Source organism: Platichthys flesus, chromosome 4 (assembly GCF_949316205.1).
Source record: "Platichthys flesus chromosome 4, fPlaFle2.1, whole genome shotgun sequence".
NCBI classification, from domain to species: Eukaryota; Metazoa; Chordata; class Actinopteri; order Pleuronectiformes; family Pleuronectidae; genus Platichthys; species Platichthys flesus.
In genome coordinates this window covers 24484591-24504496 of record NC_084948.1, presented here as the reverse complement: position 1 = coordinate 24504496, position 19906 = coordinate 24484591, and the positions used below count along the sequence as shown (strand labels likewise).

General features: G+C 44.8%; 1 protein-coding gene across 1 annotated transcript in view; it reads right to left on the bottom strand.

Annotated features, from left to right (window-relative positions):
• The window catches only part of tenm4 (teneurin transmembrane protein 4), a 120828-nt gene that overhangs the window by 83104 nt on the left and 17818 nt on the right, over positions 1–19906 (bottom strand). The window contains exons 3-6 of the mRNA XM_062386504.1: positions 5245–5494; positions 2645–2719; positions 1389–1487; positions 229–464 (exon numbers count right to left, since the gene is read on the bottom strand). Of these exons, the coding sequence (XP_062242488.1) occupies positions 229–464; positions 1389–1487; positions 2645–2719; positions 5245–5494 (660 nt within the window). The remainder of the gene's footprint in view (positions 1–228; positions 465–1388; positions 1488–2644; positions 2720–5244; positions 5495–19906) is intronic.

Here is a 19906-nt window from a genome sequence, read left to right as displayed (position 1 = left end):
ACCAAGTCTATGAATGATAATGTTATTTTGCACGAGGAGGGCGACGAGTCAATCTGGCGGAGACCCGATTGCAAAGACGCCCGTACAAAGAGGGGAGCCTCGACGGCTGATGGAGGAAACACAATGGATTCCACCTGTGTCTGCAGCTAGGTGAAGGGGGTGGGGCTTGGGGGGTGAAGAGGTGGCCCATCCCCGGTGTGTAGGAGCAAAGGGAAAAAGGTGACTCACCGATAAAGTAGGCCAACAGGAACAGCAGTGTTACTGAGATGAGGATGGCACTGAGAGCGGCGCACTTCCAGTTGCAGTGCTTGTAGGGTTTCTTCAGGCTGAAGGCCGGCCGGGAGAAGGTGTTCCGAGGCAGAGGGCGCGGGGGAGGCGAGTACACCGTGCTGGAGGTCAAAGGGTATCCCGGTGATGTTGTGCAATACATTGGTGAGGTGCCACCTGGTTTGAACAGGAAGTGCCTGAAGGGGGAGGAGGGGGAGGAGAAAAACGATATTTTCTAAACAACTCACATTTTCTACTCCTGCAGGATTTCTGATCATCATGATGTGGCAGGTTACAGTCTGTCCCAGCCCAGTCCCATCCACTGGTAAGTAACTCTGCTTCCACTACTGTTGCCATAGTCACGCTTCTGCCAGATTAGTAAGAATACCAGAGCATATTGGGCTTTGCTCAGTCGAAGCTGTGAATCAATATTAAATCCAATTTATAGGACTAGTGACCGCAGCTGGCTCTTGTTTATGTATTCATGCCAGCCTGGTGAGGAGTAATTCCCCGTGACTATGTGTCGAGACCGTCCAGAGGAGAGATACGGTGTGTGTAAGGTTGCAGCACGCCAAGTTGAGCAGATTTATTTGCCCTTGAAGAACCACGGCCGCCCCGGCTATCTCTGAAAACATGTGTCGGGCTGCATGTCCAAGTGCCTCATGTGATCAGCCCATCGGAGAGTCAGCCGTTCTCCTGACAAGTTTACAAGAAGCGCTCGGGCGCCAGTGACACGGACGTGATGGGATGTCACATTACAATGTATGATGTGGAAAGGCACTGCGAGCATATTTTATTTTTTTAAATATCAGGACGTATATCCGTGTTCTAGCAATCGCAGATAACACGGGCAGCTGTGCTTCACATAGCGGTCGTGATTCACATTAATCAAAAGCTGAAGAGCCTGACAACTGCTTCTTTTTAAAAGTCGTATTTAACAGGGATGGGACGAGGAAGGGAAAAGATCGCACTGCTGCAGAAGATATGTGACATCGACAACATTTCAAAAACACTGGATGTGTGATGGAAGATAAAAAAACAAAAAGCACGGGCACATTTGTTTTCATGGCAAAGCAGAATCCGACATTGGGTGTGAGTCAGATAGCAAACATGCAACATACCCGTCGTTGTACGGGGCATCGTGGTGAGCCGATGCCAGAATGTCCATCTCAATGAGGTTGTCCTGTAATGTCTCTAGGAATGTCTGCTTTGCTATGTTTCTACACACAGGTGGAAAGATGGAATATGAAGCTAGTTTGAGATGAACATGCAAGAAAACACAGAAATACATGTGTGTGTGTGTGTGTGTGTGTGTGTGTGTGTGTGTGTGCAGGGGGTGAAGTGCTGTTTCTGCCGGAGCGCACCCGAGACGAATGATTGACATTGGAAACATCCATTTGACAGGTTGCTTAGCAGGTCAAGGTCAGGGCAAGGTCAGGTCAAGTTCAGGTCAAGGCTTCAGCAAAGGCTACATCGACACTACTACATTTTCATTTGAAAACACATCAGGTTTGGAGATGCTGCTGGTCTCATTTCAGTTTTTAATTAGATATGTTTATGTTTAAATAAATGTTACTTTGTATAAATACTAGAAAAAGTGAGTTAATAAGAAGTAAATAGTGAACAAATATATACTGCCTTTTATGCCTTTCTTATGTGTGTTGTATTTATTGTGTTTTTACAACACACATAAATACAACACACTAACCCTAACCCTAACCCTAACCCTTCTATGTTCATTGTATGCACCAATTACCAGAGCAAATTCCTGCTAGGTGTAATCTACTTGGCAATAAATAATAAAAAACGTTGATGTAGCCTAAACTAGCTTCTAGCTAAAGATGGTACTTCTATGTTTTCATCTTTACTGTAGCTACCAAGGTGGGAACACATTATGAATTCACCCTTCCTCTCCAAGTCTACTGACAGCTGGCGGCAGTAATTAAGGTGAAACGTTCTCTTGTAAGTGCTCGAGTGGACGTTGTGAATCAATCGATACACCTCGGACGTCAACATGACAACTGACCTTCCACGTCTGTTTAGATTGGTTCTCATTGAAGTGCTTTTAAATTTATAGATATGGATTTTTATCATCACTTCATCATAATGCAAATATACAATTTCGTCATTTGTGGTGCGCGGCGGCAAAGCACTGCACCCCCCCCCCACACCACCACCCCTGCCCCACCCCAGAGTATGTGATCATCAAGCAACATCAACAATGACAACACACAGATGGAGATCAAGACGGACAGCGTGTGTGTGTGTGGGGGGTGGGGGGGGAAGGAAACCAAGGCCCTTATGGAACTACTTCTACGAAGGTGTGAGACAGAGAACATCTAGCTGTCTGGTTCCCCTCGTCTGGGCACTGCCATACCTGGTTTTGTAAGAGCCCTGCCCTTCTCTGCAAGCGTCCTGCTCTTCTCTGATAAACATTAGAGTATTCTGGCTCCTTTAAGGTCGTGATTGGAAGAAAACAATGCATCACTTAATTAGAACTTAAATAAGAACTTTACGGTATCGCTCACTTATTTCAGACAAAACAGTTCTAATGTATTTTCCTTTGATTCTAAAATACAAATGAACTGGCTTTCACATTGGATGGTATCTGTAGGTGCAACGGTTTCCTATTGAGAGGTTGCAAATGAATTCTCCCACAATGCACTCCTCCCCTCTGAGAGCTCCGTTCCATAAGGAAACACTGCGGCAATGCAATGGAGAAATGAACCGTCCACATGCGACGGGCAGGCTGAACATGTTCAGAGCTACAAGAGAAAAAGCCTTCTTGTTGTTTCGTTGTTGTTTGTTTTATCTCCGGCCCATCGAGGCCGCTCGTGAAGTCTGCTCACAGTCACTCGGGCTTCTGTTCTCGGGAAGAATGCAACTTTTTAATGAAGAGGAGAGAGAAAGAGAGACGTCTGGCAGAAAGGGTTCAGACTGGGAAAGGCCAGCCAACTGCTGGCGTCTCTCCAGGGGCAGAGTGGGATAAGACCCACCAGCACAGAATTTATCAGGGCCATTACATTCCATAAAAGTGACGAGAGAGGGCCATTGCTATTCGATTAACTTAGCAGAAGTGACATTTAATATTTCAGGGTCCGTGTGGGTATTACTAATGGTTTCAATTTCATTATTGGAACTTTGGTAGTTGATCCTCTTTCCAAGGCAGTAGATCATAAGAGACTTTACATGCGGTTTAGAGCAGAGCTCTCTCCTGTTGCAGATCCACTCTCCTCACCATCTGTTTTCCTGCTCCACAGGGAATACCTGTGTAGGATCAACTCGGAGCTGGAAGACGCGTAATCATTCATTATGGCTCTAACTGTCCTTTATACCAGATGAAATTGATGCTCATTATCCTGTTGACTGAACCGTCCCACCAAAAACTGTGGGAAGAGACGGCGAGTCTGTTCGCGGCTGCTTGTTTACGCTGTCGACTTAAGTATCGGCTCGTCTGCTGCCAATACAGGTTTGATTAACGACAAAGAGTTTAATACACCTCGTTTCAATAAGGTTGAATACACTGAGGACTGAGGGTTGGGCGATATGATGATGTCTATTGTGTGAAATATAATTTGAATATTGTTGTTGTGCCTTAAATCCCTCTTAGTGAGAATATTTTTGGTAATTTTGACAATACTTTTTGTTTTCCATAATATATTTATGTTCAGTTTCACTTCACTGCTGCCCAGCTTGACCAGGACTTCCTGGCAGAAGAGATATTATATCTCCACGGTTGTGGTTAAATAAAGGATAAATAATATAAATAGAATATATCATCAGAAAAACTTAACAAATACAAAAAGTCATTTAACATGACATTCCAGTGAGTAGCTTTCATGGTAGTAAAACTCTTTCCCGTCTCTTTCTGGGGCTCAGCAGACGGAGTAAACTGTGTAAATCAGAGCAGGCGACATCGAGTTTAAAGAAATGCGCCTCAGACAGTGTCACGGTCTGAGTCACCCGAGTGGGAGCTGACCAGCAACACTGCCGTCAGACTGAGTGCTTGGCTGAGAGCCATGTTCGGGCCGCTTGTGGATATCCATCATTCAGCGATAGTGCATTGACTGAGGTATCCCCAACACCATATATGTCCAGAAACTGCTCGTCGGTGGTCAGAGCTTCGGCCTCTCTGCTCTGAGAGAGTGTGTCTGCAACAGCAGGCTCCACAGTCCCTGCTTTATCTGCCTTTGTTCATCTTAAATATAATATACTTACATTTTAGAGCAAATACAAGAGGCAAACAATATATAAAGCTGTTGAAACCGCCTGTATGAGGGCTGTAATGAGTGTTGGATTGCAAAGGGAGATGTAGAAAGGAAAGAAAATTCCTTAGAACGGCTGCTGTGCTTTAAAAAAAGTTTGGTAAACACATATAAATAATCTAAATAATGATATTTTTATAGTAAGTTCCATCAAAGACGGGGTTTTAGTGTCTTTTTATTCAAATTTGCTCAGCGGGCAACCTGTTCCGTGATCATCAGGAGGGTTGGGATAGTTCCGCTTTGCTATTCCTGATTTCATAGCACCTCGCAGCCAAGGAAATACCAACACATATTCCCTCTGTTACAATAACACTCGACAGATCTACTTCACACGAGGGCCTCCTATTGAGAACTGTGCTAGAGCACTGAATACTGATTAATATGAAATAAATTAAACTCTCGGTTGACTTGCAGGAGCTCGGAAAGTAACTTTCCAACAACTGTTTCATTTGGAACGTGATTGAAAATGACTCTAATGTTTAAAACGTGAGACCAAAGACCCACAAGCAGCACTTTTCTCTTGTTCGCCACAGAATCATGTTCATCACAAATGTCGGCCTTTGCCCCTTGCAGGGTATTTCCCATTCTATTGCTCTGCTCCTTGTTAGCACAGTGCTAATTCAACACGGTGCAGACAGCATGAGAACTTTGCGTTCAACGGCACCGGGTCAAGCTCACAGTCTCACAGACGCCACTACACCGCCACCGGTACCTTGTCTCCAGGGGGATGTTGCTGTTGAGCAGCCAGTTGTCCTGCGCGCTGCCGGGCTCCTGACCAGTGGCCGGGCCCTCGGGAGGAGCGGAGCCGTCTGTGGGCGCGGGACTCGGGTTGCTCCGAGGCGTGTAGTTGCCCCTGTTCAAGGAGTTAATGGAGGCCGCATGGTGCTGATGGTTGGGCGAGTGGGAGTGGGAGAGAGGGAGAGGAGGCGTCCGTAGCCGAGAGTGGTTTTGAAAGGCTCCGTCTGAGAGGAAGAGAGGAAAACAGTAAAAAACACACGTTACAGAAAGTAAGCACAACTCGGTTCACCTATGTTTGCCAGGCACTTTTGAATCTTGGGTTTGCTTCGGAGGCCCCGGCACCGAGGGGAGGCCTCTGGATGCTGCATGCGTGTGTCTGAGTGTGCGAGCAGGATTATTTACAAGCGCCTCCTGGTGTTTCTTTAACTCCCAGCGCTTCAACTTTGGGACTGATGAATGATTAGTTGTGGTTTCACCGGCAGCACACTAAAGACTCTTTCGACTTGAGAGCCACAAATCCCTCTGAAACACAACAAGTCCGTCCGCCGCTCATTACTTCTCCAGACCGGTCTCTATCGGAGGGCGGCCTCTGCCTCCCACAGAGACCTTTGGAAGTTTGCGCAGACGAGATAGTGGCCCCTGTGTAAACACACGAGCCGGCTTCTTCTGGAAACTGACCAGTTCTTTACAGGTTGTTTTTGGGGCATTTATTCAGCCAGGGGAGGGAATTTGAGTCTGTGAAGTCTTTTTATAGAAACATTTGAACTGCAAACAGACATTAGGGCCGGCAGACTTTCAATTTATTGTGTTCCAACCTGACCTGAGCCTGAAGTTTTCTCTGATTACAGGCATCTATCCGGTAGATAGCCGACTCACCGTGGCCGAACCCAAGCCCCTAAAAAAATTACTGCTCCTTTTTAATCCAAATTCGGCTTTTTGGGAAACAACAGGCTCAAGTCAGGTTTCCTCTATCCTCTATCAGACTTGCACTGAAGTCAGGACAGCTTCCTAAACATTTCTGTGAGGGGCTGTATGTGAGAATGTTCTAATCAGTTGCTCTTGATATGCCCAGGAACCTTTCCTGCAAGGCCCCTATAGTAAAATGTCTGTGTAGAATACAGCAGGATAATGTAACGTTGATGATATGATGGAAAACAGAAGAATATCAATATCTCAGGATGAAGAACAGGAGCCATACACGTAGAAGATGGCATCAATGTGCTGGAAATGGAAATCACATAATTCCCACCACATACAGGAGCTAAGTCATATTCTACCCAGGCTCCACCCATCACCTGAACGTTCTGGACATTTTCTAGAATCTGTGCCTGGAAACAGCTTCTGCTTCATTCTGTGCTGAGAAAGTCTTTCTTAAACTGAAGCAAAATCCAAGCTTTAAAACAAATATGTAACAACACGCAGCTATTTGCTGAGAATCACCTGCGTGTCACATCTGCAGTGTTCAGCCTCAGAAGCACCGATTCCATCTCGAGTCATTTCATCAGCACAAACTTATTCTTTTTATGTCTTTTACAAGCTCTGTTGTCACTTTCCACCGGAGGATTTAAAACTATTAGATCTGAAGTGTAGGAGAACAGATTGTGCCCAGAGGTCCTATATGCACTATCTGATACTCCCTGCACTTCACAAGATAGAAGACCAATGTCCTTGTGCACTCTGTATCCATTTATTTCCACATCTGCTAAGCCATTCATCAATCAATGAATTGGCTTTACACAGAGTTGAAAGAGCGGCTTGTCTCTAGAGCAGCGAGCCTCCCTTTATTTCACAGATATCCACGACACTAAATTGCCAATTTACAGCAGAACGAGTGGAATACAGACACACACACGGAGAGAAGGCTCACTTTGTATAATCTGCTCCTTCGTTAGAGCAACACCTCCTCGTGCCGGTGAAGAAGCTGAGAGTCAGTTCAGGGGTCAGGAGCATGAAGCTGCCTTATCTACACGTGCCAATCAAGGCAAATGAAAACAACTGCTGGAGGTGGGGGAGCCGGCTTTGTCGAGGGGGGGGGGGGACAAAGTGGCACTAAGTTTGAGCGCTTGAGGCATTTGGGGGGGAAATTGAAATTGAGCCTGTTGTGTTTACAGGTAACGAGCGACTCGGCAAAGAGAAACAAGACAGAAGAAATGTGCCGTGTTGCAGTTAATCCTCGTTCAGCCTCTTCCTGCAAAACCTCCCGACAGACAAGAGCTTCACAAACAAACCAGTGTTTCAACTCATTCTGTGCATTTCCTTCGTCATCAATGAATAATAATAAAAAAGGAGAGAATTCTAATTCTCACGTTCAGACTGCATTTCTGAATCTGGTTCACAGCATTTCACAGGAGGGACCAGTGAAGGGAATGGTTTTATTTTGGAGCGAGCGCTATATTCGGCATCTGTCGCACTGACAGATGGTTCCATACTGAGCACAATGCTGCCCTCGCAATTAGCTGAGACACTGAACGAGGGAGCGAGAGAGAGAGAGAGAGAGAGAGAGAGAGAGAGAGAGAGAGAGAGGTATGCCTCCATCCTGTTGAACAATAGACCGCTGTACGGTGAAACCACACAGTTGTTGATGACCTCCCTCCTGCTCGGTAATGAACCTGATCCCTAAAGCCATTAATAAGGTTATGCTAATATGATTCGGGGACAGTAAAGTCATATGCAGAGAAATACATCACTGGTCTGGAATTCATTCACTGCCCAGTAAACACAAACTTTACCTCCTGGGATGATCCAGTCGATGTGAGGTAATACGTAATTCAGATTTAAGTTGCACTGTGGACTCAATAATTACTACAGAAACTAATGAATATATATATATATATATATATGTACCATAAATCTAACACAAAGGAATCGTTAATGCAGGTCCACAGACTTCACACTGTCTGGTGACGCTGTTGTTTTGTGTATTTCTTGCATTGAACAATATTATAACTGCAATTTGACTTAAAAATGTTTTTTCATGACAAGGAGCAAAACTTTTGCAGATAATATCTCACAACCTCTGTTCGTTTAAAATAATATCTAGATACAATTTATTCTTAAGAAATGATAAGAGATCTTAATTAGTTATTGATATTCTGTGTGGAAACAGATGCATTAAGACTATAAAGTAAAAAAAAAAAAAAAAGGGTTGAACAGTGAAAGTTTAAAGATATATATAAAATAAAAACATGAATTCACTTATATATATACAATTTAATAATAATAATCGTGATTTTAAAATATATATATATACAAGTATAAATATTGAAATGGTTATTTTAACATGTATGTTAAGTGCTATGAAGGTTTACTCAACTGAAACACAACAACCATAAATAATTGATTACAATCAAAAGTTTCCTGGTGAAGACAAAACTTGCATTAAGTTAAAAGCACAAAGTTTGTGAAACTATTTTTTGACTTGTAGTTTTTTCCATATGCTTTAACACTCTGCAAAACCAGTCGACTTCACTCAATCATTTGCATATAAAAACCATTACCATTATAATACATGGCAGAACATGTTCTACTGAGAAGGAGCCCGATAAGCTCTGAATCCTTTGAATACATTAACCGACTGTACGTCGCTTGTCCTTGTCCAACCAGTAACCCTTCACCAGTCACATCAGAACTCGTGCTGTGTGTGTGTTTTGTGTTGAGATGAACAGAAAGATGAGAAACACGACTGTTTATGAGACAAAGCGCGGCGGCGGCACGACCCCCAAACAGATGTGCTGACTCAGCAACAATTTTTCACCAGCATTCAAAGGACAGAAGGGAAAATAAATGGTTTTCTATTGACCTGCTTCGCACAAGGGAGCGGCGGAAAAGGGAGATTAATTTGTTATCAGAGAGACAGAGAAGGGGGCTTCGCCACAATGGCCGAACTTTCACATGGCATTCAGAGCCGAGGCCTAAAGAATATCCATTCAGTCTGGGAATGCGCTTTTTCATTTTTCTTCCCAACAGATGCCTGCACCGGTGGAGACCTCCCGATGCTGTTCCAGACAAGTAATTAAGGCAAATCCACTTCATTAGCCGCCACCTCACCCCCCCCCCCCCCCCCACCCTGAGGGAGGGATCACAGGAATGTCTGACTAATGGTAAGATGTTATTATTTCAAACCGGTGAGGTATCAAGTAGCTTCATTATGAAATTAAATCTGGTAACTTTCCAGGGTGTTCATCACAAATAACAACACGACTCAAACAGAAGACAGCAGAGAATTTTTAAACCACATTTAACGGATACAAACTAAGTAATTGATTTTTATTTTTTACTTGTGCTGAGGATTTGTTTTCTGTGATTTTGTGTTTTCTGATAATTTAGCTATTTCCTCATGAACCACTACAAACAAGCAAATGATTCTCAAGACTGTGAAGTACTTGTTTCTGTGCTGATCCAGACCCACAACTAGAATCAGCATTAATTCCCTGCAGGGCTGAACCGTCCTCTCATTGAAAACTGCACCAAATCCCACAAACTCATAAATACCAGTCCCCTAAATATGTCTGATTCACGTCTTTAAGATCTGCATTACTCTGTGGGAAATCGTGGAAAGTGTGAAGAAGCTCTTTCTCGGCCCATGTCAGCAGATGCTGCTTTCTGAATTATTTCTGAATCTAAAAGTTTCAAGTTGAATTTATCTATTTAAATACATAAAATACATCAAACCCAGATTGAAGAGTGCAATGTTGGTAATTCCCCATTAAATCCCATCCAAAGGTGATTCGAATAAACAAATCCCACGTGCTAAATAATTCAAAATGTCATAAATATTCTAATTAAAGCGATTCACCTCCGGGACGGCCACACTCCTCTTATTGGCAAAATGTGCTTAGTACATCAAGTTGGCCAATAGCCAGTAGCCTGCAGCTGAAACGCTGTGGCGCAGTGAAAAGCTAAAGTATGTTAAAGCTTTTTATTATGAGAATAACTTAGTGAATTCGCTGAGTTACAAAACCCCAAACTATGCTTTTTCTCAGGAGATGAGTTAGTGCGGGGGGGGGAACTACATAAAATCACACTCTGAATTGGACTTGTCAGTAATGAGGGCGCTCTGCAGCCGAGGAGCAGATCTCCGGCCTCAGACAACGGGCGTCCCGCGTGGCCACGAGTCAGCGACAAGCAGCCATGGAAACAGTTTTCAATATCACCGTAACAGCAGCAGTTAAATGTGTGAGTGCACGAGATTGTCTTCTTTACTGGAGACACACGTTTCCTCGTGTACCGAGCAACCAGATGGCGGCACTTGTAATTATGCAGCACTGTGTTTTTTAGCGGTAGCAACGATTAGCTGCGTGCAGGGGGTCTCGGCGTGCGGCTCAGATAAACAGGAAATATATAAACCTTTGCACCGCTGGAATAGTTCTCCACCTAGAATGGTCAATATTGAACAGAATTTAAATGTTGAAACTTCGAACCCACGACAAATATCAAGTTCCGCAATTTTTCGGCCACGCGCATATTCAGGAACACTTGCTTTCGAGTCAGAAAGGTCTATTTCTGAGGATAAGAATCTCAGAGCGCTGATGGTCACACCTGATGAGACGAGGTGATATGACATGGCCCTGGACACCCGATCAAAGCAATGAGGTGTGAGCCATTCGATGCAGAATTAATCAAAAGCCATCCAGCAGCCGGATAAATCATTAAAACTTGCTTACTGCTGCAGCGCCTATGGCTAATCATAGGAGCACAATTTCCAGTTGAGCACCGTTTGTCTATAAAAGTACAAATAGCATTTGTCATGAGGGCAGTGGAGCTGCCTCGACGTTTTCCCCTGCACCGAGGAGGAGTCTGGGGGGGGGGGGGCCAGGAGGGAATAGCAGCATGTCTCCCCTGGACTCATTTGAGAGGCAACAGGTAACACAAACAACACAAGGTGGGCTTAACAATCCGCTCGCCACTGGTTCCTCTCTATAAAAATACAGGGGGAGAAGGACTTTGTGTAATTTGAATTTAAGTTCATCTTCATTAGCACCTGGAGGATGGAAGAAAAAAAAATGGCTTCCTGTCACCGGTTTTCACAGAGGACAACAAATGAGGCATGAAACCAAAAAAAAAAATGAATTAGTTTCATGCTATTTATTCCAAGTGCATGCTGGGTAAAATAGGAATACGAGTCCTTGCAGAAACTAAATTCAAACACAAACAAAAGAAACTATTCAAAGAAATAAAACTCTCCGAATCAATTTGCCTTCTTTCCAGCCAAGGTCCACCGCAGTCGGCAACCTAATCCATTAGGGTCCCGGCATCTGCCTCCCTCCACCTTTGTGAGATCAAATGGATTTTCTGTCAATTTTTCTGAGCAAGAACAAGACAAGTGGTTAGGTCTGCTCTGCTGTGTGTGTGTCACTCCGCCGCAGATCCATCAAGAGGTTGAAGATTTTGTTAGAGGGCACAGATGGTCAATTATCATGGAATGAAAGTAATGCATCTCAATTTATGTCAATGAAAAGAAGATATGTAGGTATGCAAAATGCATTATCCAGGGTCTGTGTAGCGCTGACGAACAGCCAGCCCAATGCAACCGGACAAATCGTCTGTTGGCTTCACTTTATTGATAACTCCACAACATCAAGGGGAAACAGATTCCTTTTGATATGTCAAGTCAAAAGTGAACCCGGGCCTACTGAGGGGAAACAGGGACGCGCCGTCGCCAGTGCCATGTGCTACTCATTAAATTATTATTTAGCCTCAGATAGCTTCATCCCTCATGGTGTCTGTGGCTAAATTACTTTCTGGTGTGACCTCTTTTAACCAGATTTCCCCCCGTCTTTGCCGACACAGGGGGAAGATTAAGCAGCTCCAAATGAAGACTTATTTGAAATTCACGCAGGGGCCCGCATCCCTGAGCCTCACACACCCCCCCCCCCCTCCACCCGGGACAGCTCAGGATTCCTGCTTGGTCAGCTGCGGGGTCGTGGTGCGTTTGGCTCTTTCACCAGGGAGCCCCGGCCACGCTGAAAGCCGACACTGGCCCGGGCCCCATGCTGTTTTGCATTAAGAGATGCTAATGCTAGGAGGTTGCAGCGGGGCTCAGATCTTTGGGCTCAGCGTGGCAGCGGGCTCCCACTGGCAGCCTCCCCGGGAAGAAGCCCCGGAGAGAAAGCCGAGGGCCACGGTGAAACACATGCTTCACAAAGGGACTGCAGGCCTCAGCGAGCAGCCTCGTCGGGCTTTACAGAAACCCCCGGCTCAGTGATCCTCCAAAGGACAACGGGACCCCCCCCGAAAACCCCCCCACCCAACCACAAAAACCACCTCGGAAAAAAAAATAAACACCGCAATGTGAATAACAACGTGCTGCGGAAAGCGTTTACTTATTCCAAATCCAGCAGAACATTCTAAGTCCTGTGTGTGGGCTCGGAGATGATGACCTTGAGCTAATGGAATCTGCAGTGATAGGACGCCACCTGTTTCCCACTGAAACACATCCACACGCCGCCAGCCAATTATTTCCAGGCTTACATTTTATCCTCCCCGCGATTGTTTACCAACCATACCAAAGTAAATAGTTCTCTGGGCGTGTCAACTCAGAATTTGAATATCTCTTAAGGAACTGACCCGAGTGTCAAAAAGATCTGATTTGATATTCCCAGTCATCTTTCTTTTATTTTAGCATGGGGGCTTTTAAATTACTTTTTTTTTTTTTTTTCCTGGTCGTGTAATTCCAACTGAAAACCTGACGTGCATGCTTGATTCAAGATCACATTACACTCGGCACCACGCAGGGGTTTTCATTTCCACAACGGGAATTCCAACATCTGCATCAAACAGAAAATTCCTTGTTAAGAACTGGTTTAATCTTCATAACCCTGGTCGGTGCCCAGTCTGCACCACAACCCCATGTTGTTCACGATGGTTCTGTCACATTCAGAAGATCAGTGGTTTTGTCGCTGAAGGGGAACGAAGACACATCACAAGTGGAACTAGCTTCAGAAGAGTTACATCATTCCCTGAAATGGTGGAACCAGTCTGGGTTGATGGAGTTTCTTCAGTTCTATCAAATATTTGTCTTAAAAGCTTTCGGAGTCTGGAGGTAATTCTCACAGAGAGCCATGAGATATCACTCTCTCCTTAGTGACAGTCTGCACACGTGTCTGAGGAGGATGCAAAACAATATCCAACTTAAATTAGGATCATGAAGACGGTCAATAAGTAAAAAAAGAAAATCCATGATCCACTCTCGGCTCTGTATCAAAAATCCAATGTGGGTCATTTGTGTTAGATATCACAATCTATCTAAGAATTCCAGATGTCTCTCTGTCTCTCTGTGGCTCACGTATCTCCAGAGCCGTCCATCTTATCGGCTTAACCCTTGACGTGTTTGTCGTTGACGGTCCGAGGAGGCACAGTGTTGAATTTGGCCCAGTTTGGCCACAGCTGGTACGAGGGACTCTCCCAGTTCTGGGTTCCGCCTCCGGAGACAAGCAGCTCTGAACTCTGAGCAAACAGCTGAGGCGCTCTTTGAGCCGCAGCTCTGGGATCTGTGGACTGAGTCCTGCAGTCCTGTAACCAGCGTCACCACAGGCAAAGTTAACAGCCCATTCCCACTGGGCTGGTTTCACTAAAATCAAATGGCTGCTTTGAAAGGACGTAAATTGTAAGTATTTGAATGTGATGTGAAAATGCATGAGCAGGTTCACATCGCTCGTTAGAAGTTATTTTCTCTTCCTTCACTTATTGTAATTGGCTTCTTACTGTCAAAGATATCATGAAACAAAAAAAATGACTGATGCATAAGAAAAACTCATTTTGGATAATTTACCATTTAATTCGTATGAAACACCAGATGGGTGAAGCGTCCTCGATACGGAGAAGAGACTCAATTTATTTTGAGTACCTCACTGGTTGGACATTTTGGGAGATATGAAAGTGAGAGAAAGTCTTTTTGCAGCGACTCTCACGAGCCACACGGGAACGAGGCCGTGCTTTTCAAATGAGCAGGAGTCTCCCAGAGCCCCGAGGCCGAGGGAGGAAGCAACCACAGCCGAGGAAATCCCTCCTCAGTCCTCGGCTCGGCCCCTCGCTGGCAGCCCCGGGCCGACCTAAACGCTGCACCTATGCAAATCAGAGTCATTGTTAGGAGACAAATCTGCCGCGGTTGAAGGCCGGTCCCCCCCGCCCATGTCACCGCTGGGTGACCGGCTTGTTGCTGCTGTGGAATTAGGGGAGGGGAGGGGGGGGGAGATTTGTGGCAGGATTAATAACTCACTCTGAGGGTTTTTCTGAGCTTTGGGCAACTGAGGGTGCAGCGGGGGGGACTTTGGAGTTTGATATAATTCAACCCTTTGGGTAGTTAAGCTCCAATCAATTATTTACATGTTTTTATTTTGTTTGGGAAGTGGGTAGAAAGAGATCGAATATAAAAAAAATTAACTAATTCAGCATGGAAATGGTTGAGTCATGTGACATAAGAGCCGTCTTCATGTCTTCACGTTTAGAGAATTTGACCTGCCACACTTCTAAACGAGACTTCACCTCGAGGAAAGACTTGAAATCATTGTATTGTCCGTGCATTGTTCAAACGTCCACGCCATAATTAACAAAGCACATTGAGTTAGTGAGCGTGAAGGCCCACTCGGTAATAAATCCACACAAGCCTATAGCGACACACACAAGTCATATTATATCAGAGCAACAACACGCTTACACAGTTTCAGGCCCCACAGACCACCCGAGCTGTATCGTCTGACACACACACACACACACACGATTCATTAGTGTCCAGAGTGACACATCAAATAAAATGTTCCCAATAAATACAGGAGACCATTTACCAGCTGGAGCCGAGTGTCACGCACGTTCACTGCTTCTCGGGGAATCAACTGTTTCAGTGCTAAATGCTGTGTTTTCAGATTGAATGAATGTGAAGCCGAGGAAACACAAGAGGAATTAATATTGTGAATGAATGAGAAAACTACATTTGGAATGTTCAAATCTCATAAAAGAGTTCAATCAACAGACAAACTTCTTCCGGGGCTGACGCTGATTTCAGTTTAACTTCAGGTCCTTTCAGTGCTAAGCAGCTCTCCTGGTTTCTTTGCCTCCTCTCTGAGTTGCAGTGGGGAGGCGTTCAGACCAGTTACTCCCACCAGCGTGTGCAGAAACTGAGGAGAAATATCTGTGACAAATATCTGAACCAAAAAAAGCTCCACCTCTTTGACTGTGGCTCTAAACTTTCTCGCTTCAGAGAGTTCTGTGCTTTTTCCCGAGGCCACATATTGACTTGGAGTTTCAACTCTCTCTCTCTCTCTCTCTCTCTCTCGTGGCACTCTGGAGGAGAATCAACCAAAAAAAAGAAGGGACATATTCTTGCCCGTAGCCATCTGCATGACCTATAACACAACATGTCCAGGAACGGGGGGGGGGCTAACCTCTAGAAAAGCAGCAGTAGTTTTGAAAAACCAACTCACCATCAGCGGTCCCAGTGGCAGGAGCATACAGGTTCCCTGAGCCAGTTTGAACTAAGAATGAATCGGGGCCAAACTCATCCTCATCCTCAGAGTCAGAGTCCTGGGCTGGCTGAGCCGCACAGTTACCTAGCAACCCTCCCTGGCACTCATTGGCTGCAATGGAAGGGGGAGGGTATGGGAGCTGCTCAACAGGGGAGGAGGAGGAGGCGGATGAACAATGCAGCGGAGGACCTGTAGACCACAAACAGAGACAACACATGGGTGGGTGGGGGGGGGGATGAAACACACCCAATCACAACGGTAGCATCAACATAAGAGCAAAAACACACAAACACACAGACACACACACACACACATAGAAAAACATGCAAGAGTTAATTCTGACACTTCAAAAAAGGAAAAAGAAAGAGTAACAGCGACACATCTGCCTTTGTGTCCACCACCTCCACCCAGCTGGGAAGAACAACAAACACACACAAGTGGAAAGACTGGGAGGTAGAATGAGAAAAGGTAAACGTGTGCCACCGGTTTGGAGAAAGACAAACAACACAACAGCCTTTAGAGGACGTTAAATGCAAATATAAACAACAGTTACGGCTCAAATCTTATAAAGAAAAGAAGCTGATTGGTTAGTGCATGCAAACATCAGAGTAGAGCTGCATGATAATTCATAAAACCAAATAAAAAAAACTTCAAAGTCAGTTTTAAATATGTTTCTGATAAACTACGCTTCTCCAAAAGGACGCTGGCAGATTCACACGTGTTCACAGCAGCCGTGTGAATATGTTGCTGAAACGAGGCGGAGTCGTTAAAATCATCTCCCGTGGAATCACATACAAAAAATTAAAAAACACGCTGCCACCCGAGGAAATGAATCCAGCCTGAAACCATCCTTCCTCCTGCTTCTGTGTCCATCTCAGCTTTCCTGCTCGTCAGGAGCGTGAAGAGCCACAGTCATCAGACCGGACGCTCACCTCAACAGCTATGAATAATTTACAGGTGTGATTATTTATAGCCTCTTGTTATATACCGATGTGCGACCCCAATTCTTACCCATCACGCAGTTTCTCTATTTTCCGCCCGCCCAGGCTTATTGACTCCAATCCCCCGCGCTGTCATGGAAGGTTAAATCTCCACAGAGCTCCGATTAACGTATGATTAACTTTTGATTCCGCGCTGTGGGAGAAAACGGGAGTTCTTCAGAGAAACGCGACCGCGGCGAACAAAGCCATCAGTTCAGTCGCTCTCCCAGTCTCCCCATCAGTCCACTGGCCTCGCCGCTGAAATTCCTGCTGACTGGACTGTCATCCATCAGCGGCGAAGATACATTCCTCCTCGCTCTGTAATGATCCCTGAAGAGCATTAAAATACGACTCACTGACTCGCATCTAATTAGGAAACAATTAGCGATATTAACATATCAGCCGGAGCCCCCTACACACAAGCAGCAAAACCGTCCACTGCCCCAGAGAGTCACAGTTTGTGCTTTCCATATAAACTCCACGACACACACTTCACTTCTCCCCCAACCCTCTGGTGCCGATGCAGTAATGGGTGCAGAGGCACAGTCGCCATGCTGCGGGTTAATGACTGTGACACTGCTGTGCTTGAATATACAGCGACACACACGAGCAGGAGAGGAGCTGGTGAACACGGCATCATTACAGTCATTCCCCGGAATCCCTCAGATATACATCTGAGACCTTCGCATTTAACGTGCGTCTAAACAACAACACCCCTCTCCGCCGAAAACCAAGTGGCGCTCGTTGAGCTGGTGTGTATCTGAGACGCTTTGAAAGATCAAGAGCCAAAATGTCGACATGAAAAGAAAAAAGACAAAAACTGAGCTCCTCCAGGTCCTCAGCAGAATATTACAGCTTTCACCTTAAAGCAAGAGTTGATCAATGAGACAAGAGGAGATTAGAGTCTGCTAAGAATGGTCAAAGTCATAACCTGAATGAGGTGGAGGGAGTCTGTGGCACAAAGGGTTTTACTGTCTCGCTGCGTTTAATTAACACGGTCGGTTCATGCATGAGCCGCACACGCACCAACCGATCGGGGGGGGGGGGGGGGGGGCAGCCGCCACTTGAGACGACCAGAGAACTTCCTGTGGCCGCGGGAGTTGATTGACTTCGTCCTTCACTCGAGATGTGACGGCTGCAGAGAGGGAACCTTTACTTTGAAAAGGCCCAGCTCTAGTTCCTGACAGCTTTGGCCCCCGACTGCAAACATTGACCACCACTCACTGCATTACAGGTGTTAATCAGCTCATTAGGAATCCAATTAAAATCCCAGACGAACAAATTGGTGGCTGTGATCTGCAGGTGATGATTACTGGTAATGATACTGGCGCATTTAGTGCTACACCCACTCCCACAGGAGACGATCCCACATACATGTCAGGGAATATAAAGGATTGAGTCTCCTGAAGGTGTAATTATTTAATTCTATCAGTGACTAATTATGAAATCTTACACTCTGATCACATTAAAGTAGATTCACTTTGATACGGTTCATTAAAAGCTGTTTGTTATTATCATTATAGCTTTGCATTTCCACTGTCTACGTTGTGCGACTTAACAAAAGTGGTTCACGCAACAATAATTCAAAAGAAGTAAACTTTATATCAAGCTCTGGTTCAAAGAATGACATTTTATTTCTAAGGGAAAACAACAACAGTATGTGGTGCCAGCACGAGAAGCAGAAGCAGGAATGTGGGCGGACGGCTGTGCGTCAATATATTTTTATTTCCTATAACTTACAATAAAGAAGAAGGGAACGTGTCACTGTGTTGTACTCGGAGACTGTGAGAGGACGCTGTGTGTCGGCAGTCCTGCAGAGACGGAGGAGTTCTGTTTGCAGGGATGTTTCTCCTGTAGATTAAACTGCAAAATTTATTTTTTTCCTGGAAATCACTTGCTGCTCCAAGACTGCTGAGCTGCCACTGGCAAGAACAGTTCTCAGAGCAGCTGAGATGAGATCATCGCAATGTAGCATTGGTCAGAGCTACGTTAAATATCAGCAATTTCACGCTGGAGAGTCCCACGACAGATTATTAGCAACCGCATAAAGTTCTGCATTTGTTTTTTCAAAGGCCAAACAATGAAAGGAACCACCACTCCCATACAGGGTGATGTAAGCATTGTTTTTAAATGCACGGGCATGGGATCGATTCTCGCTATCGGGCCGATACTCAGGAAGTTCTGGGATCAGAATCTGCGTCAGGAGGAGAAAGATAAAATCCCCACATCTGACTGAAAGCTTTCCCAGCAAGTGTCTAGTACAAGTGTAGATATTTAAGGGAAAGCTATCTCTGCAGCTTAAGAAATCCATATGGGTTCACAAATCTCTGAAAGCTGAGGTTATATAAACTGTGATATCATCCGGCACGAGGCTGATGCCGTGTCACTGTCCCTTCCCAAACCACCCAGAATCAGCTTCTGGGAAAAGGCCACATAAATCATTAAAAAGGCCATTTTGGAAAATGTGAATTATTGACAAACTATCAGCTAATAGAAGCGTCAATATAAAAAATGTGTTTCTGCCTTTTACACAATCTTACTGCAGGTTATTTTATCAACAGCATGACTTACAGCTGCTGAAGATACAGTATCTCCCATCTGTCAAACACCTTCACAGTAACACAAGGGCAACAACTATCAGCTATTTCCACTCCTAATTATTATGTTGTTTAATTAATATTTTGATAATTTGCTCCAGTAAAAGCATTGAATATTTTGTCTGATGCTCTTAAACCCCAAAACATATCGAATCTACAATCATAGAACAACAGGGAAAAGCTAATTCTCACATTTAAAAGGCCGGCACTAACATTATTAGCGATGCTGACAATAAAGTGAGCTTTCAAAATTGCTTTGTAATTAATTTAACGTCAATCCGCCAATCAATTAATCGACTAATTGCTTTCGGCACTTAAACCAATAAACAATTACAAAGCTTCATAAGGATTTGTGGATACACTTTGTGCTCCAAAGACATTTTAAAACCTCTGTATATTATGTTAATGAGTTTAATCTGTGCATTCTTGTGTAAGTGTGTGTGTGTGTGTGGTGTGTATATATAGTTGATGAGTGATGAAAACTCAAGCCCACACACCCACGGTCACTGGAACATTAATGTGGGGACTGGGATGCAGAATCATGCGCTGGAAACCATGTGCATGAGACAGAGGCAGAATCAGTCATTACCACCGCATGA